The sequence below is a fragment of the Pristiophorus japonicus genome, chromosome 13 (assembly GCF_044704955.1).
Source record: "Pristiophorus japonicus isolate sPriJap1 chromosome 13, sPriJap1.hap1, whole genome shotgun sequence".
Taxonomy (NCBI): Eukaryota; Metazoa; Chordata; class Chondrichthyes; family Pristiophoridae; genus Pristiophorus; species Pristiophorus japonicus.
In genome coordinates this window covers 33,861,498-33,883,114 of record NC_091989.1, presented here as the reverse complement: position 1 = coordinate 33,883,114, position 21,617 = coordinate 33,861,498, and the positions used below count along the sequence as shown (strand labels likewise).

The 21,617-nt window shown below is 40.7% G+C and overlaps 1 protein-coding gene across 1 annotated transcript in view; it reads right to left on the bottom strand.

The window, feature by feature from the left end:
* The window catches only part of LOC139278506 (lysine-specific demethylase RSBN1L-like), a 70,777-nt gene that overhangs the window by 26,638 nt on the left and 22,522 nt on the right, over positions 1 to 21,617 (bottom strand). The window contains exon 2 of the mRNA XM_070897349.1: positions 13,477 to 14,111. Within this exon, the coding sequence (XP_070753450.1) occupies positions 13,477 to 14,111 (635 nt within the window). The remainder of the gene's footprint in view (positions 1 to 13,476; positions 14,112 to 21,617) is intronic.

Sequence of the window (21,617 nt, the reverse complement as noted above, 5' to 3'; positions counted from 1 at the left end):
CAGAGATCATGGTCCATATTGGTACCAACGACATAGGTAGAAAGAAGGATAAGGTCCTGCAAGCCGATTTTAGAGAGCTAGGAAAGAGATTAAAAAGCAGGGCCTCAAAAGGTAATAATGTCTCGATCACTCCCAGTGCCACGAGTGAGTATAGAAATAGGAGGATAGAGCAGATGAATGTGTGGCTGGAGAGATGGTGCAGGAGGGAGGGCTTCAAATTCCTGGGGCATTGGGGCCGGTTCTGGGGGAGGTGGGACTTGTACAGGCCAGACAGGTTGCACCTCAACAGAGTCTGTACCAATATCTTCGCGGGGAGGTTTGCTAGTGCTGTTGGGAAGGGTTTAAACAAAGCTGGCTGGGGGATGGGCGCCAGGATGTAGCATTAGAAAGGAGAAACAAAGAGCACAAAGGATTGGGAGAGATGGATAGCACTAAAGCAAGAAATAGCAAGGTATTAGGTTGGGTCAGACTAAGAGAACACAGGATGGTCTAAGATAGGTTTATAATGTATGTATGTGAACGCACAAAACATAGTAAACAAGGCTGGTGAGCTGCAGGCGCAAGTAGCCATATGGGAATATGATGTCATGGCAATGAGACTGCATGGATAAATAAAGGCATAAGGGAACAATTCAGGCTAAGTAATGAGGCATATATTAAGTACATAGACAGCAGGGGCGTGCATGATGAGGGAGAATATGGAAAGATTAGGAAAGAAGTAAAAAAAAACAATTAGTAACTATAAATTAAATCATCAAGGAATATGAAACAAAATAGTAAAATATTTTACAGGCACATCAATAAAAAAAGGAAGGTTGAGATGGGAATAGAGCCATTAAGGAATAGACAGGATAATAGCACTGGTAACAATAGAGAGATGGCAGAAATATTAAATAATTATTTTGCCTCAGTATTTACCAGGGAGATAGAACAGGTGAACATGACATTGGATGATGAGATTAGTAATGAAGTAAGTGCATTCCAAATAAAAAAAGATACATTAAATTAACTAATCACTTTCAAAGAGGATAAAACCCCTGGTCGAGATGGATTGCATCCATGGATTTTAAAAGAATCTAGGGAAGAGATAGCAGAGGCATTACTACATAAATTTAATAATTCATTAGAAAAAGGTGTCGTGCCAGAGAGCTAAAGCAATACCTATATTTAAAAAGGGGATATAACATGTCCAGGGAATTATAGACCAGTCAGCTTAACCATGGTGGTAGGAAAAATAATGGAATTCCTACTAAAGGAGAAAATAGAAGAACATCTAGAAACCAAAAATATAACAAATAGTCAGCATGGATTTCAAAAGGGAAAGTCTTGCTTGACCAAACTTATTGAATTTTTTGAAGAGGTAACAGAGAGTAGGCAATGGTAATGCAGCAGGTGTAATTTATCCAGATTTTCAAAAAGCCTTCGATAAGGTACCCCATAACAGACTGATGAATAAGGTCAGAGAATGTAGGGCACAAGTACCAGAAGGGATTGCTAGCTGGCTTCAAGATAGAAAGCAGAGAGTAGGAGTAAAGGGTAGTTATTCACAGTGGCAGAAGGTAGGTAGTGGTGTTCCAAAATGATCAGTGCTGGACCACTGCTGTCCACAATCTACATTAACAATTTAGATTTTGGAATCAAAAACACAATTTCTAAATTTTGGGATGACACCAAATTGAGGGACGGGAGAGTCAACTGCAACAAATTATAGGAGGACATTAATAAACTTGCAGAATGGGCACATAATTGGCAAATTAAGTTCAACAGATAAATGCAAGGTTATTACATTTTGGTAAGAAGAATATTACTTATTACTTGGAGAGTGCGAGTCTAGGTGGTGTAGAGGAACACAGGGACAAAGGAATCTTGGAGTACAAATACACAATCACTAAAAGTTGCGACACAGGTTAGCAAGGCCATTAAAAAAAAAACACAAACCAAGCACTAGGGTTTATTTCTAAAGGTATAGAATTGAAAAGTAGGGAAGTTATGCTAAAACCTGTATCAAACCTTGGTTAGACCACACTTGGTGAACTGGGTACAGTTCTGGTCACCATATTATATTATAAAAAGAATACAGAGGAACTGGAGAGAGCGCAGAGAAGACTTACATGGATGATACCAGAAATGCGAGGGTATACGTATCAGCAAAGGATGAACAGGCTGGGTCTTTTTCCTCTTGAAAAAAGGCTGAGGAGTGACTTAATAGAGGTCTTTAAAAAGGTTTTGATAGAGTGGATAAAGAGAATGTTTCCACTTGTGGGGGAAAGCATAACTAGAGCCCATCAATATAAAATAGTCACCAAGAAATCCAATAGGGAATTCAGAAGAAACTTCTTTACCCAGAGAGTGGTGAGAATGTGGAACTCGCTACCACAGTGAGTAATTGAAGCGAATAGTATAGATGCATTTAAGAGGCTAGGCAGAAAGGAATAGAGAGATATGCTGATAGATTTAGAAGAAGAAAGACAGGAGACGCGGCGACTGGAGTATAAATGTCTGCATGGATTGGTTGGGCCGAATGGCCTGTTTCTGTGTCATATATCCTATGTAATCCTATGTATGACAGATGTCAGGTCGAGAATACATCGGAGAGTCAGGCTAAATATAGAAAGTTCAGAGAAGTGAAAAAGAAAATAAGAGGGGCAAAGAGAGGGCATGAGAATAGATTGGCAGCTAACATAAAAGGTAATCCAAAAGTCTTCTATAGGCATAAACATCGTAAAAGGGTAGTAAGAGGGGTGGGGCCGATTAGGGTCCAAAAAGGAGAGCTACGCTTGGAGGCAGAGGATGTGGCCGAGGTATAAAATGAGTACTTCAGTAAGGAAGATGCTGCCACAGACATATTAAGGAGGAGGTAGAGGAGATACTGGATGGGATAAGAATTGATAAAGACGAGGTACTAGAAAGGCTGGCTGTACTTAAAGTAGATAAGTCACCAGGATCGGATGGGATGCAGTCAAGGACACTAAGGGAAGTGAAGGAAGAAATCGCGGTGGTACGGGCCACAATCTTCCAGTCCTCCTTAGAAACGGGGGGGGTGGTGCCAGTGGATTGGTGAATTGCAAATGTTGTATACTTGTTCAAAAAAGGGTGTAAAGATAAACCCAGCAACTATAGGCCGGTCAGTTTAACACTGGCAATGGGGAAGCTTTTAAAAACAATAATCAGGGACAAAATTAACAGTTACTTAGACAAGTGTGGATTAATTAAAGAAAGCCAGCACGGATGTGTAAAAGGCAAATCGTGTTTAACCAACTTGATTGAGTTTTTGATGAGGTAACAGGAAGGGTTGATGAGGGCAATGCGGCTGACGTGGTGTACATGGATTTACAAAAGGCATTCGACAAAGTGCCACATAATAGGCTTGCCAGCAAAGCTGAAGCCCATGGAATAAAAGGGACAGTGGCAGCATGGGTACGAAATTGGCTAAGTGACATGAAACAGAGAGTAGTGGTGAATGGTTGTTTTTCAGACTGGAGGAAGGTATACAGTGGTGTTCCCCAGGGGTCGGACCACTTCTTTTCTTGATATATATTAATGACTTGGATGCGGGTGCAGAGGTCACAATTTCAAAATTTGCAGATGAAACAAAACTTGGAAGTATAGTGAACAGTGAGGAGGATAGTGATAGACTTCAAGAGGACATAGACAGGCTGGTGGAATAAGTGGACACGTGGCAGATGAAATTTAACACAGAAAAGTGTGAAGTGGTACATTTTGGTAGAAAGAATGAGGAGAAGTAGTATAAATTAAAGCATACAATTCTAAAGGGAGGTGTGTGAACAGAGACACCTAGGGGTATATGTGCACAAATGGTTGAAGGGCAGGACAGGTTGAGAAAGCGGGCTTCATGAATAGAGGTAGAGTGTACAAAAGCATGGAAATTATGAAGAACCTGTATAAAATGCTGGTTCGTCCCCAATTGGAGTATTGTGTCCAATTCTGGGCGTTAGGAAGGATGTGAAGGCCTTGGAGAGGGCGCAGAAAAATTTTAAGAGAATGATTCTAGGGATGAGGGACTTCAGTTACGTGGCTAGACTGGAGAAACTGGGGTTGTTCTCCTTTTAGCAGAGAAGATTGAGAGATTTGATAGAGGTGTTCAAAATCACATGGTGCCTGGACAGAGCAGATAACAGAGAAACTGTTCCCATTGGCAGAAGGGTCGAGAACCAGGGGACAGAAGACTTAAGGTGGGTGATTGGCAAAAGAACCAAAAGGCGACAGAAGAAAAAACTTTTTTTTTAAAAACACGGCGAGTGGTTATGATCTGGAATGCACTGCCTGAAAGGGTGGTGGAGGCAGGCTCAAAAGCAAGGCTTTCAAAAAGGACTTGGATAAGTATCTGAAAAAAATTCTTTGCAAGGCTACGGGGAAAGGGCGAGGAAGTGGGACTAGCTGAGGTGTTCTTGCAGAGAGCCGGCACGGGCTCAAACGACCTCCTTCCATGCTGTAACCATTCTGTGATTCTATGAAAGCTTCCCTTTTACTACCAACAGCATGTCTCAACCACAATCTCAAATAATCAGAGATATTGGGCCATAATTTGCTGTGCCAGAGCATCAAAGTGTCGGACATCAGTTAGACTTACACGTTTAGGTTTTTAAAAAAAAATGGTGTGGCTAGTTGCTGAAAGCGCGAGCTGATAACAGCATAGTGAGGGAAACAGGGCATTTGGGACCAGAGTGAACAGGACAAGCAACTGTGTCGCTCCTTAAACAATCAGATTGAAGGATTGTGAAATTAACAGCGCAAGGACGGAGAAGGAAATGGAAGTTAGAATGGGTGAATTTAATGTCAAATCAGGTAAAGAAAGAGAAAGAGAGTGTGTGAAAGAGAGTGGATTGAGAGAAAAAAACCACGGAAAAATGTTAAATTTAAAAAAAAGTCGAACAATTAAAACCTGAAGCAATGAGACTCCACACTTGTAATAGTTAATTTGCAGTGCCAGCGTGGTTAACTGGCTATAATTGACACTTATCATGTCGTTAAAAAGAAACTTGGACTGAAATGGTGCATTTAATTTGTATCTACCACACAAATACAGCAACTTCATGCCATTCAATGCCTTTGAATGGTGAGGCAGACAGCGAGATACTGTTTTTGAGAAGCTAACAGTGGAGCGACTCAACTCAGACTGCAACTGTTGGATTTCCACATTTAACCTCGCATCTGTACTCGCCTGAAGTTGCTGTAGCATTTGTGCATAAATAATGGCAAATGCTAATAGCCTTGCTGTTATTTTAACAAATTATAGGCTATCTTGATGAATCGAGGAGGCGTCATCTTGGAATTCTTGATTTTAGGCCCAAAATCTTATGTTCTTCTGTGAGATACCACCAGAGACCAAGACAGGGAGCCCAGCAACTCATTTCCACAAAGTTTATACACCATCAATAAGGCATGCTCTTCAGGAACATCTGGATACTATCCATTTATAATCTTTTGTAATGAATACTCGTTCGCAAAATAATCTAATACATCAGATCTGTGTGTACATTAATGATCAGGTCTTCTTACTGCTTTACAACAACCATAAGAATTATAAATCATATAGCAATTAATAAATAGGCAATTGTAATGATCCATTATGACCACGGCATAATAAACAGTGCGACTTTTGTACAGATTTTTTTTGCTTTCATTTTTCAAAAGTAGTGACTGATAAACCACAGGCATGTTCTAGTTAATTTGTGATTGGGCACTTAAAATCATTGTCGAGTGCTAGAAATAGCAAGATCATGGGTGGAAAACAGACACTTTTGGTGGTACCATTGCTAAAATAGAATTGCCCACACAGAATACCCTTCAAAAATCATATCCAGTTTTCATTTACCATTTTAAAACTATTTCCCTCTCCCTCAGAAACTATTTTTCAATACAATCTCCTCCAGCTGGGAAGACAAGACAGGAAATTCATTGAGTTCCTTTCTCCATTTCCACCATCAATTCTACTTTGCAATTTGCCAGTCCAATGCTTCAATCATCTCAAGCAGCAATGATTTAAAACAGTGACAGGCCTGATCAAAGAAAATGTTTTTGATTGATATATATCATACCTCCAAACAAAGCAGTGAGAAGGTTTAACTTTCAATATCCTGTGGCAAGCTATTTTAAATATGTTTTCAGCTCATATGGAAACAAAGATTATTACAGTAAAGAAAAAGATTGGGAAGAGTACAAAATTTTGGTTGAAATGTTGTACTTTTATTTAAAACTAGCATCGGTCATGGAGTGTCAAAGGTTATGTGGATTTTAAAAGGGATGTTACATCATGAAATGCACAATGCATTATCTGCATCACACATTTAGTCAAATTCAGTTTTTTTAAATTAAAGTTGGTTCTAGATTTTTCAAGGTTTCGGGAATCAAATTCTAAAAGTGACTTTTCTTGAAAAACATTAGTGGCCTTTATTATTCTATCTTCCTTGTTCGATGTATTGAATTTTTCATCATTTTAATAATCCAATATACACTGAAAAATGGAAGGAAACATGTAGGAGATTGAAGATAAGTAAGTGGTATTTAGCAGTAGTGGCAAAGGGTTTGTGGAATTTTAGCAGCACGTGTGTTACTTCAGTTGCATTAACAGGGGTGGTTATGGCAGTATTGCGGAGGGGAAATTGGGGGTGTGGTAGCTTAGGGGATGGCTCCTGGGGCCTGTAAGCAGTGGGGGAGTTGGCATCAAGAAGCAGTGGGAGAGAAACATTAACAGGGTTCATCAGCGCTGTGGGAAAAGTGAAGGTGCCTGCAAATGCTGGAATGACGTACTGGTACCCATCAGTACTGGGTAACGATCGGCTCAGGCAGCATAGCATGAGGTACTTATGGTGGAAGGGAGAAAGCATGATCTGTCAGCACTGTGGCCTGGGAGAGGGAAGAGCACTCAGACTATTAGCAGTGGAGGGGAAGCATGGCACACCTTATAACATGCTGGAAGAGGGGTGGGGGAGGGGGGGGGGGGGGAAGAGACAGGGAAAGCCCTGTAGTGTGGTGTGTAGGTCGATTGAAAAGGATGGGATAGGGTGATGATGTAGGGAGCAGTGGTTCAGGCTTTGGGAGCAAAGGAGAGGTAGGTGCAGTCCAGAACTTAGCAACATTGAGAGTCAGGTTGGCTCATGGCCTGAAGCATTTTTAAAGTCAGTTTGCATGTGCATAGTGAGTACTGCTTAAAAACCGAGTGTCCTTCTGCCCACTTGTCAGATTTATGCTGTCTAAGCTAAAAAATTAAGTTAATAAATTGAAATTTTATTCTGTTAAAAAAAACATGGTCAATGGCTTTCAAATAATTGGGAACTCAAAAATCCTTTCCCGTTCTGTCAACTGACACTTGCTTTGACAAAATCCTACTGATGCATGATGAAAACTTCAGCAGAACAGAATACCCTGAAGTCAACAGTATGATATAGCTGGTGGTCAAATGTCAGCTTCAAGCCCAGAGTTTTCAAAGAGACAATAATGAAGCTACAGAAAACACACACAAGACTACTTTACTGGGGAGTTTAATCGTGTTGATGCAAAATATATAATTTTGATTTTGTCTTTGATTTTGAAACCTTCTAATCAGGCTGAGAGGAAAACAAAAAAAAAGTTTAATTGCTTGAATTTGTTTACTTTCTCCTTTCTTTTATTGCCATTTTCTTATGACTGATTATTCACCATTGGTTGCTTTCATAAGTCTCTGTAGTTTGCCAGTTGTTTTCCTCACTTTTGATTTGTACATTCCTCAACTCTGGTTTTGATTTGCTGCTGTTTTACTTTGAGCCAATCAACAAGACGTGGCAGGAAAAGCGAGACACTTACAACAGGGAGTGTGCACTAGATGCAAAACTTTTAATCGGGATGGGCATAAAAGCTGACCTTGCCAGCGACGCCCTCATCCAGTGAACGAATAAAAACATTTATATAGACAGTTTAAAATTTTAATTTTTGTAAATTAGTTAATACTAGCTGACGTTGGTCAAGTGCAATTGTGATAGTGATCTGCAACGGTTGCTGTGTTTAATCTGACCTGTCTCTTTAGGGCCACTGCTCAGCCACTCCCTGAGGGAAAGTGATCCAAGAGGTTATGAATTAAGCTGATTGCCGAATGATGTTTCTGTCGATTGGCAGCATTTGTAAATTCCAGCACCTGCCTTAACGGAGAGTCAAGTTAGAATGACGAACTTTCTCTCTTCTCATTTTTAAAAAAAAGGTTCGTTGGACAACTGACAAATGAATGCAGATGCAAGAATTTTACATAGAACTACATTAATAAAGGCACTTCAAATGTCATATGTAGTGAGTGTTATTACAACTATGTTAAACAGAAAATATTAGAACAATTTTAAATATACAAAGTTTCAAGCACATTTCTACTTTCTAATGTTTTCTTTTGTTCCAGTCTCTGTAGCTTTACCTTTACATAATTTATGATTAGTACACCCCTAATAACCCATTCTATTCCTATTTTAAAGTACAGTTTAGTGGCAAGGTTCACAATGAAAAATTAGTTTTTAGCCTTTGTTTCCAATCAATTAATTAACCGTAATATTGGGAGATAACAGTCAGACAGGTTTTAATTCATCAAACCAGTAAGGATGGAAAACAAGTAATCTCATCAGAGTTAAGCGGCCAATTACCGACTAAGTAAACTTGTTAGAGATGTAGTAAGGTTTAAATTATTAGAATACTAACTAGCCTTCTATAATTCCCCCGGGCTGGCTGCCAAGCAACAGGATTTTTTTCTCACCATGCTGCAGAGATATCCACATTTCTTTGGCCTGCTTGTTTATATTCTGAATATTATTTCATGCTGCATACAATCTGTTTGCTCCTGAAAAACTTGCTGCGTAATTCAAGTGATCAGATCCAAAAAAATAAGTACATATTCATTTCATCACATCCAGTCCATCACCAGGACTGCCTACTTTCCCCTTTGCAACATCGCCTGTCCATGTCAACCCATTGCTGCTGAAACACTTAATTATCTTCGAAATAAACTTGATTTGACCAACAATATGCCTTGGAATCTGCATGGACTCGAGGACCAATCTTCTTATAGTAACAGACCTCGAAAGGAGGACATTGTTCGATGCATTTCTAACACAAAAATGTGATTACAGTTCCCACCATTTACCCCTTCCATGCTCATCACAAGCAGCCGCCTAGAATCAGAAAAATAGCACTAACCATTTGCCAGTACCAAAGGAGTGAATCACAAAGGCACTGGTTAAAATGTATTAAGCGCACCGGCTATTTTGGGCAGTTCAAAATTAATTCTTCGCACCTGCATTTACCAGTTTATACACCGCTTCACAACACCCTCTATCTGTGCATTATTCATTTTTTATGCCCCTGTGGATTTCTGTGACAAACTGTTCAGGGTTAAATCAGGGTAGTTTGGTTGCAGAAACAAAGATATCTGGGATTAAAATATCTAATTGAATCACTGGAACCTCGTGCGTTACAAAAAAAACGGTCCGTGCTTGTAGATGGGAGCACATATCCTGAAATGACTTGATCTGGCCATCATAGGATACATGAAGGTGAATGAAAATACATTAGTGTTTTAGATTAGCTTGGTTTAAACCGTATATGTTCTGCTGTTAGTTTCAAACATGAGGCACTGGTGATCAGTTTTTATAGTGGGTAAATCGAGTTAACGCCAACACACCCATTATAAGCAGTGATAGATAGTTTACTCATCTTTAGGTAGTTTATTCATACCTGCCCTCCTGTATGGCTCAGAGACATTGACCATGTAAAGTAGACATCTCAAGTTGCTGGAGAAATATGACCAATGATGTCTCTGCAAGATCCTACAAATCCCCTGGGAGGACAGGCGCACCAACATCAGCATCCTCATTCAGGCTAACATCCCCAGCATTGAAGCACTGACCACACTCTATCAGCTCCGCTGGGCAGGCCACATAGTCCGCGTGCTAGATACGAGACTCCCAAAGCAAGTGCTCTACTCGGAGCTCTTTCATGGCAAACGAGCCAAAGGTGGGCAGCGGAAACGCTACAAGGACATCCTCAAAGCCTCCCTGATAAAGTGCAACATCCCCACTGACACCTTGGAGTCCCTGGCCCAAGACCGCCCTAAGCGGAGGAAGTGCATCGAGAGGGCGCTGAGCACCTCGAGTCTCAACGCCGAGAGCATGCAGAAATAAAACGCAGGCAGCGGAAAGAGCGTGCGGCAAACCAGTCCCACCCACCCCTTCCCTCAACGACTATCTGTCCCACCCGTGACAGAGTCTGTGGCTCTCGTATTGGACTGTTCAGCCACCAAAGTACTCACTTCAGGAGTGGAAGCAAATCTTCCTCGATTCCGAGAGACTGCCTATGATGATGACTACTCATCTTTCCATTTACATTTTTTTTAAACCTTATTTCAAGTAGTCAGTACCAAAAGAATCTTCAAAAAGCTATTTTCAGTGCTTTGACTGATTTGCTTTAGTTTATTAGCAACTGTTGCTGACTGCCCATTTTTGATCTTGCTTGGTGTTTTCTAATGCTGTCTATTACTTGGTATGTTCCCTATCAGTTGTGATGTGTTGCTGCAGTACAGTTATGAAATTTGATCCTGGGTGAAAGTGCAACAAGATTTCCCAGAGTGCATTTGTACGATTTATTCACTGCAAGCGTCACTGCAACAACTGGAAACATTTCTTTCTTTAGCCTATATCAATATTTGTGTTTGTTTTTCCAAAAGGTTTCAAAACAAGCTGAACAATGAATTTTAGAACCCTCAGAATGAAAGGCTGCAGAGAGAGAAAAAAAAACAAACACACGGGTGATGAGAGTACCTGGCCTTTATTTTGTTCATACATTTTGAATTTTAAAAAATTTACAAAGATTTGTTTATCTAGCCAATTTATTGCCCAGGAACCAATCAAACTCACTTGCTTCATTGTATGTGGGGAGATCCTTTAGAAATTTCTTTCCAAATTCTCACTAGAGATGTCCATCCCCCCCCCACATTTACACCCCAGCAGCCACATGGAAACAGTGTAAATAATACCCCAATGTATATATTAGGGGTTTATACATGCAAGTTATTTATTAAAGTCTGAAAACACTACTTTATAAATTTTCGAAGAACCAATTACAAAAGATTTCAATGTAGAGATTTCTTTGAAACTTTTTTCCAAATTCTTCTCCCATTCCTCCCGCCCACCCATGTTGCCATACCCCATGTTACACCCCAGAGTGATACCAAACTGTGGGATCCATCCCCCTCATGGTCCAACAGTTTTTTGTTCAATTTGCAAATTAAACCAATTAACTTCTTCAGTATGACTGGAATATTCATTAATTCTTTCCCCACTCTCTTTTTCTAACCCAACTAAAATAGATTATCCTTCAGTTTTGATGAAGGGTTGCACCCAAAATAGTCACATGTTTTTCTCTTTCAGATGCTAGCTAAACTACTTTGTATATGTATATACTCAACAAGTAGATTTCAGACAAAGCCACAGGCAATCAGTTCATGAATACATGCTTTCCCCCACCTCCATGTAAAGGTGGTGACGGAGGCGAGAGGGACTTCAAGGCTTGCCCCACTGAGCCTCCTAGTGGCCAGAGGCTGCAATGACATAATATTTGCCATAGCAAAACTGAAGGGGGATTATTGACACAGCAATTTACAAAGGTAAATGTTGACATAAAAGAATAGCCATAAATTGCAACAGGAAGTACAGGTAGCTGGCACCCTATACAAACTCCCCTCTTCAGCTCTCCATCTCTCTCCACTTTCCCCATGGTCATTGTCCATTGTATCCTATTGCTCCTTATTGAAAACAACTTCCTGCAAGTGAGGGGCATTATAGAAATGCAAATTGTCTCAGCACTGAGCAAGCAAATTGAAGGTCTATTTTCACAATCCAACAGAAGAGTATTAGATTATTGTTCACTTTAAAACTTTCCCTCAATGGGCAAACATTACTAACTTGATAATTCTGTTCAATGGTGATCTATGAGACACCAATAGTTTATTGAGAAGGAATGGGAAGAGAATGGGTGAAACAAGAAGATAGGATAACAAAATCAATTCATTTTATGCACAGCATCCAGTAGCCAAAGGCACAAGTTTAAAAGCCTGGATCTAAATTCTCAATAATCCCAGCAAAAAACTAAAAGCAGAATACAAACATTACTGAACTTGATAATTTATGTATTTACTGTAGAAACACATATCTAACATTAAAAATCAAGAGCAAGCTCTAGGTAAGCAGAATAATATTTCTATAGAATGTTCTGCAAACCCCTTGGTCGCAGATTTGGAAAGATCTATGACCAGGATTGTCCCACATTCCCAAATATAGGAGGAAGCATAGTAACATACAGTAGCAAAGAACGGTTTTCAGCCATGTATGGGGTGCATCTCAGAGGAGGAAGTCATGTTTTATTAATTTCTATGTCCTAGCACTTTGAACCATATTGGCAAAGCATTCAAGCTCTTGGTCAGAGAATGCAAGAGCCTAAATAGAAGTTTAATTAAAAAGGAAACATATTTTCTCCCTACATTCCTTTTTAAAAAGGTAGAAAATCAAACCCTACAAATTAAATATTCTGTATAAATTGCTATACAAGATCATAAGGTTGTTTTAGATAAAGAAGCTCCTAGAGTTCATCTGGTCCTATCTTTCCAGATTACCAACCCACTATCTTTCCAATACAGCATCTGGTCATTTCTTGAATGAATCCAGTGTCCTGACTTCAGTTTCTCTTCTTGGCAACCTGTTCCAGCTGTTCACTGTCCCGTGCAAAGAAAAATGTCTTGATATCTGTCCTAATATGTTTTTCACAAATCTGAAGCTGTGCCCTCTTGGTCTGCTGCCCTGGCATATCATTGGAACGTAAAAATGGGCTGGCCAATCTCAAAGTTCAACCTGCATGTGCCCTTATATTGCAGCAACCAGTGCTCCAGGTTTGGCCTAATCTATTTACTAATGTGATTTATATCCTATTTGCTTTGTTTATCATCACCTCAGATTGTTTTAGATATGGTGAGCACCATTTCTACTTCCCTTCTGCTTCCCCTCTGGTAAGCTCATGAGTGTACCTCATGCCTCCCATTTTCACTCTGAATATGCACTAACTTGCACTTGTCCATATTAAGTTTCACGTGCCACTGATCAATAGTAGTAACATAATATTGCACAGAAAGGGCAAATGGGTAGTTTACAACATCTAATAATGTATTGAAATACACTGTTTTTATTTGAAATCCCTCGCCATCAGTAAATATGTGACATTCCAGAAGCCAGCAATAAAATTCCTTGGTCAGCCCTGACAAGCTATACTTCAACAGTACAACAAAGAAATATGCGAGGCCAGTTTCCCCACTCTCTCCAATCTAACACAGACTGAAAATATTATCCTTAAAGAAGCCAAATACATCAGTTAAGACTTAAAGCAAAAACACTGGCACTAATTCCTTAGGTGCCATTAATTACATTGAATTTTGAAGAACACACACACGCACCCTACCTGAGCATTGAAGTTTGACATGGTAGTTGTCTCTATATCCTTCTTTCCCAAGATCTCCATCTTCACTGGTGCGCTTGGAAAGCTATAGGCAAAGTACTCAAGGAAATCTGGTAAGTATGCAGCAGCTCCATGAACAATACCCATAACATAATAGGCTGCAGAGTTATTATTCTCACTAAACGTCAGATTCACAAACTCCTCGGAAAATCTCTCCATCTCCACAAGAGATAGGGCAGAGAGTTCATCCATGTAGGCATGCACCACTGAAGCTCCACCATTAGGCTGGTCTTCTATGTGGATAAACCTTCTGAATTCCAACAGATCATGTCTTGAACCTTTGTTTTCAACACTGGAATCCCCGCATAGGTTAGAGAGAAGTTGACCGCTTTCCACTGGCACACATTCAGACAGTCCACCTTCTGGGTACAAAATGGTTATCCTATTCCCATCTTGTACTGAAGTCACCTGCTGCTCTTTGATTTCTGACACTAGCCCTGAACAAACTGTTTGAATAGATTTGCTGCACATTTTGGGCTGTTTTCGTTTTTCACTTTCCTTGTGTTTCTTTTTCTTTTTCTTCTTTATCTTTTTAAACTGGAATTCTTCTGTACTAAGTTTTCTTTTTTCACTGTTACCTGAAAGCAAATGAAACAGAAAATATCTATAGCTTCAACAAATTTGTAATGCCAGTTTAATAATTCTTTGAGAATCCAACCATTGTGAAATTTCAAGTTTTGACAGAACAGCAGTGCCCATTTACCTATTTCCTTGCAGACTCTTCAATTTCAATCAGGTTTATATATGTAGCTTTTCTCAAACTATTTACAATGTTTTTTTTAAATTTGTTTTCACTTGTTTTTTTGTGGGATTCTTACTTCTCCCCTATTCTGGGCTTCTTTCTTCTTCACACCCCACTTAGAATGCACGAGTCAACCTGCACACAGGACAGTGCCAACGCTGTGTTTGATCCAGCTGCAAAAAGGGGCACAGGAGTGGCCCGAGGTGGTATTCTCCAAAGCAATTAAGCCTGAAGCTTCCACTTCCAGTTGAGCTCAATGGTTCGGTCACTGGCAGGAAACCCGCATCCTACCAATTCTATGGCACTGGAGGTATGCCACCACTTTTATAATATTAAGTTCATAATCTTCAAATATTAATACTTAAGAAAATACAATGCTAGATTAGGCAGTCTTTAGCAGCCTGAATGCTATTCCTGTTTTTATATGGAATTGAAATTATCCTCCAGTGGAAATAACATGAATACTGTAAAGAGCTTCATGCACACCTACGAGAGATGCTCCTCCCTATCCCTTGTTGTGAATCACATCCCTAATGCTTAACCAGCAAAGAATGCAGTGCTCATTCAACTATATATTAGTAAATCGACGTAGTGCAGAATCCAAGACTGTATATAGAGCAGTTTGGAGCAACACCAAAACATTTATTGTTCTGGGCTAAAAAAATACTTGCAATGTGATACACCTGGACCTTCAAAAAGCCTGACAAAGTTCTCTATAAAAGGACACAATTTAAGCTTAAAGTAGAAAGAGGTCTTAGTAGCCTTGCTACTCAACATACCCAATCACTGTGGAGCAGCAATCAATAATGCTAAAGTAAAACCACACCATGTAGCCAAAACAGTAGAAAATAATTCAAAGGAAGTCAGACTTAAGTTGTAGAGTTCTTCTCACATTATAACTTCAGCACTGTGTCCAGTTTTAGTTAAGAGACACTCAAATCCTAGAAGCAGTGCAGAGGAGAGATAAGATTGACTCCTAGTGCCAGAGGACTGGATTATGAGAAAAGGCTAAAGAAGCTTATTTTTCCAGCCTTGAAAGAAGTGGGCTAAGAGGAAAAATTAGAAGTACATGTCCGTAAATAATCACGGTAAAAAAAAGAACTTGCATTTATATAGCGCCTTTCACAACCTCGGGATGTCTCAAAGCGCTATACAACCAATTAAGTATTTCTGAAATGTAGTCACTGTATAATGTAGGAAACATGGCAGTCAATTTGCACATAGCAAATGTGCACAAACAGCAATTTGATAATGACCAGATAATCTTTTTTTAAATATATGAAAATGATGTTGGTTGAGGGCTAAATATAGGGCAGGACACCGACCGGGAAGAACTCACCTGCTCTTCTTTGAAATACTGCCACAAGATCATTTACATCCACCCAAGGCAGACAGGGCCTCAGTTTAACATTTCATCTGAAAGGAAGCACTTCCAATAGTGTAGCACTCCAGTGCCAGCCTAGATTACGTGCTCAAGTCTCTGGAGTGGGACCTGAACACAAGAGTGCTGCCACTGAGCCAAGGCTGGCATTTGAAATTTACTGTATCCTATACAGTGGTTTGCTGGACATATTTTGCAAAACCTCCTGCATATGGCCTCACAGTGTGCTGAACAAGATAGAGGCACTGGCCCATTAATCCAGTCTCACTGTCATCGTTCTGGTCTTGGTGTTCTCGGCCAGTTTTGCTTTCAAGTCCTGAAAAACTGCAATTTTTAGACTTTCCAAGATTTATAATACAGATCCAAAAGGCAGCACCTCCGACAATACAGACCTCCTTCATTACTGCACCATCACCTCGGATTATGTGCTGAACTCTTGAATGGGGCTTGAACCCACTATCTGCTACCACTGAGCCATGGCTGACACCAAGGAGTTTAACATGTCACTTGCATTATTTTGATTTCTAAAAATATCCACTTTTACCGTCACAAGACAAGTGTATGAAGATACAATGGAAGGTACAAGTGCAAGGGATTGAAGCAAAATTTCAAGTTAGTTCACTGCCACCCGCCAACCCCCTTATTTATCAATGAGTAAAATCAGTCCACTATTAAAAGAGCTACAACAGCCAAGTGCCTAAACACAGATTTATAGAAATATTCCGTAGTGGGATTTTTGGTTTTGCCAAGTTCCCCCCGGAACCTGTTAGTCTCCTCACTGGGATACAGTTCCACAAGTGGCAGCCATTCCAAAGCCTCACTCATAACATTTTTATTTGCTGTGCGCTTTGACAGCAAATGTCAGCAAACTCTTCAACCACAGAGCATCACTGCTGAACCTGATCCAATGCAATGACAACTTGTATTTATATAGCACCTTTAATGTTGTAGAACATCCCAAGGCACGTCACAGAAGTAGTACGAGACAAAAAATTTTACATCGAGCCACACAAGGAGAAATTAGGGCAGATGACCAAAAGCTTGGTAAAGAGGTAGGTTTTAAGGAGCGTCTTAAAGGAGCAAAGAGAGGAGGAGAGGTTTAGACAGAGAATTCCTAGGCAACAGAAGGCACAGCCACCAATGGTTGAGTGATTATAATCAGGGATGCTCAAGAGGACAGAATTAGAGAGGCATAGATATTTTGGAGTGGGGGGGGGGGGGGGGGGTTTGAGGGACTGAAAGAGATTAGAGAGATAGGGAGGGGCGAGGTCATGGAGGTATCTGAAAACAAGCATGACAATTTTGAAATCGAGGCTTTGTTTAACCGGAAGCCAATGTAGGTCAGTGAGCCGGACTTCGTGCAAGGTAGGACACGGGCAGCCGAGTTTTGGATCACCTCAAGTTTACATAGGGTAGAATGTGGAATAGTTAAGTCTAGAGGTAACAAAGGCATGGATGAGAGTTTCAGCAGGGGTTGAGCTGAGGCAGTCTTAGTTATGCTGCGATCCAAATAAACAATGCCAAATAGTAAAATTTAAAAATTCTGGCTTGGTGTTTCCTCCATGGGCACAATCGGGAATTTGTGCCTAAATTGTGCCTGTTTTGCCAATGTGAACTAGCACCCAAATATCCTTGCAAACTATTTATCATAAGACAGAGCGTAAAATCAGCACAATCTCAGAGGGTCAATGCGGCTTCAAGTTGATGTTGGTTCTGCCATTGTTACAGCTTCGCCACCTCATTTTTGTTCTTAAAACGCAAAAAATAACCAAATCTAGTTTCCCCCTCCTACTCGAGTAATTTGTGCTAGTGTGCTTTTGGCGACTGCTGACCCTTTGGTGGTTTTTCTAAGTTGCCATTCTTCATGTGTGAGCCCTGATAGCGTGCTTGACGGTCACTGAATAACAATCACGAACAGGAGACCTTGCCCTTTCCTGGTTCACAGACATCCAACATCAAAACCACTCAATTAACAACCATGCCAACTGTAGCAGAATTTACCATGCATTACTCCATTGTAAATAAGAAATTGGAAAGATCTTGAATGATACCGTCTCTCCAATTTATATCAAATATATTTTATGTGCAATTGTTATATCATGACCATAGCGATATAAACAGTCAGTGTGTGACTTACATTCTTAAAAGGTCATCCCTGGGATTACTGTACATTTATGCTGATTTGAGTCATTTTATATGTAGTTCCATTCACAACAATTTGTTAGTCATTCTGAAAGTGCACAAAATACCAAACTTTACAACCTACAGCACAATGATCTTATGCTGTACCTCTTAAAGAATAAATAGCACTAAGCTTAAAATAAGATTGATTATTTTCCCTACAATAGGGAAATGCCTCTTACTGAAGCTTTTATTTTAAAGGGATAGGGGAAAAGAGACTCTTTAGTAAGTTCGAGGTCTGCAAGATAATAATTGTGGAGTCATACAACTTCAAAAAAAGCTTTCTTGGATTTTTTTGTCTATGAATCAATACCATGCCACATGATGCATTCAACAAGAGTCTCGCAAAAACACACTCAATATTAAGCGCAGATCCAACACAATGTATTTACAATCTGTCATTTCTGTTTCCACCTTCAGATAAAAAGGGTTTTTTAAAAATAGTCAGTAGGATTTCAGTAAAGTGTGATGCTGGGCATGCGAAATGTTCATATTGTCTTCACTTGTCATGTGAAAAGATCCAGCAGTACAGCAACAGTTTGTGTCCTTCAAAACTTGGATCATGTCTGAAGGCAACATTCAGAGAGCTCATTAATATGAGGGGTAAGTACTGGTGACAGTAGTTGAATTATCACACGAGAACATTAGCTTAAATGCAAGCTGTTTTTCCTGTACCTTACTGGTATCAATATATTAAATCAGCATAGTGACAACACAAATTAATCTGCTCACTCAAACATACATTTGGCTGAAACAAGTTCTACATATTTCTCTCATAACTAAAGCTAGTGAATGATCACTAGAAATTTACCCAATAATCAAACATTGTAGGTATATTAAGAAAATTGGACTGAATGCACGAATGACATAAAATTGAGAGCACAGAAACAGGCCATTCAGACCAAACTGGTTCATGCTCCACTCAAGCCTCCTCCCAACCCTCTTCATCTAACCCCATCAGCATAACCTTTGATTCCTTTCCCCCTCATGTACTTATTAAGGGCCCAAGTTTCCACATGATTCGCGCCTGATTTTTAGGAGCAACTGGTGGAGAACGGACTATTTTAGAAATCGCAATTCTCCACATTTTGTTTTCTGCAGTTCTAGTCAGGTAGAACAGTTCTAGTTTAGAACAGAATTTTTTCTTCAAAAGAGGGCGTGTCCGGCCACTGACGCCTGATTTGAAAGTTTCCACAGTGAAAATGTACTCCAAACTAAAGTAGAATGGAGCCAGTGAAAATTTTTGTAGAACTGAAAAAACCTGTTCTACACATTAAAAAATCAGGCGCAGGTTACAAATTAGGCGTCCAGAACGAGGTGGGGGGGTGGGGGGGGGGGGGGGGGGGGGAGGGGAAGGGAACTCATTAAATTCGACAATAAATCTTTATTTATACTTCTACAAATATTATACAAATAAATCCAACCTGAATAAACATTTATAAGCCACGAAAAGATTAAATAAACCATCTTCCTACCTGTGTGAAAGTGCTTCAGGCACGGAGAATGCTGCAGCCGTTCGTGCCGTTGAGCGGGAGGGGGAGGGAGAGAGAGAGGGGGAGGGGGAGAGAGAGGGGGGGAGGGAGCGAGAGAGAGGGGGGGGAGGGAGCGAGAGAGAGGGGGGGGAGGGAGCGAGAGAGAGGGGGGGAGAGAGAGGAAGGGGAGAGAGAGAGGGAGGGAGGGAGAGAGAGAGGGGGGGACGTCGGGTCGGGGAACAGGAGCGCGGGTCGGGTCTCGGGTCGGGGGGGGGGAGCGGGTGTCGGGTCTCGGGGCGGGGGGGAGCGGGTGTCTGGTCGGTGGCGGCGCGGGGGTGGGGGGGAGGGGGGGAGGAGAGCGGGGAGCAGGAGCTGGCCGTGGGAGGAGCCCCAGTGAGGCCATTGGGCCAGGGTTAGGGGCTGCGTGCTTCGGGCCCCTCCCACACAGTTCCGCGCCTGGAGCTACTGCACTTGCGTGCCGACTGTAGCGCGCATGTGCAGAGGTCCCGGCACTGTTTTCAGCGCGGGACCTGGCTCCGCCCCCCCACAGCTCGTGTTGACTGCGCCAAGGGCCAGAGGACCTGTAAGTAGGTGCAGACTACCGAGGATTTTTTTAGGCGCCGTTTTAGGCGCGAAAAACGGGCGCCCAGCTCGGAGGGGCGCCCGTTTTTTTTCTTGTGGAAACTTGGGCCCCTAGCTTCCCCTTAAATGCTACTATGCTATTTGCCTCAACTACTCTTTGTGATAGCAAGTTCCACATTCTAACCACTTTCTGGGTAGAGAAGTTTCTCCTGAATTCCTTATTGGATTTATTAGTGACTATCTTATATTTATTACGCCAAGATTTGGATTCCCCACAAGCAGAAACATTTTCTCTACATCTATTCTATCAAACCCCTTCATAATTTTAAATAACAGTACCTCTATTACATTATCCCTCAGCCTTCTCTTTTCGCGAGAAGAGAGGCGTAGCCGCTTCAATCTTTCCTAATAGCTATAACCTCTCAGTTCTGGTATCATCCTTGTAAATCTTTGTTGCATCTTTTCCAGTGCCTCTATATCCGTTTTGTAATATGAAGACCAAAACTGCATCATACTCCAAGTACGATTTAACCAAGGATCAACACAAGTTTAACATACTTCTCTGCTGTTCAATTCCATTCCTCAAAATTAACCCTAGTGCGTTGTTTGCATTTTTTATGGCCTTGTTAATAGTTAATTGCTGTTGAAATATGCTCTGGCACCAGCAGAAAGCTAGTATAATTATGTTGTTTTTAATATAGATTTGTTACATGTTGTGCCCCAGTCACAAGCTTTATCCATAACAAATTCCCAAAAGAATAAAAGGTCAGACAGCCAGACACTGGAACACTTAAAAAATGGGACCATGTCCAGCTTTGACAGAGAGTAACATCCTTTCTAGTCCTGCTAAGAAATACAAGTCAGTAAATAAGTACCAAACATAGAAGCATCAAGACAAAGATTTACAATTTCCACATTAATATGAATGCAATTTTATAATTTGAGCCTGCAAATACCACTAACACTCCCATAATTAACAACCACTGTTTCAATCACTGTAAATCAGTAAAACTAATGCATTATACACAGCATAAAACAGAGCATCCTCTGAGTTACCATGACTATGCCAAAGAAGAAATAGAAATAAAATAAAGGGTAGGGAGAGGGGGAAAACACCCAAGATTTTTTTGATGCATCTACCTTAAATGAGGCGCACCTCTCCTCCTCTCTCCTCTCCCCGCTCCCTTACAAATCATACATGCCCCAATTCTGAATTAGTACATTTAAGACTGACAAGAAGCACAATTCCAGTGTCCTATTCATACAACAAAAAAGGAATTACGAGCATACGAATTATGACAAAAGTAAAATACTGCGGATGCTGGAAATCTGAAATAAAAACAAAAAATGCTGGAAATACTCAGCAGGTCAGGCAGCATCTGTGGAGAGAGAAAGAGAGTTAATGCTTCAGTTCAATGACCTTTCGTAAGAACTGGAAAAGGTTAGAGATGCAACAGGTTTTAAGCAAGTACAGAGGCAGGGAAAAGAGGGAGGGGAGAAAAGAACAAAGGGAAGTCTGCAATTGAAGGTGACTGAAGAGTAGGCGAGGGTGTCGCGGAGGGAATAGTCCCTTTGGAATGCTGAAAGGGGAGGGGAAGAAGGGAAGATCTGTTTGGTGGTGGTATCGCACTGGAGGTGGCGGAAATGGCAAGGTTCAGTGCTGAGACCCCAGCTATTTACAATAGACATTAATGATTTAGACGAAGGAATTGAGTGTAATATCTCC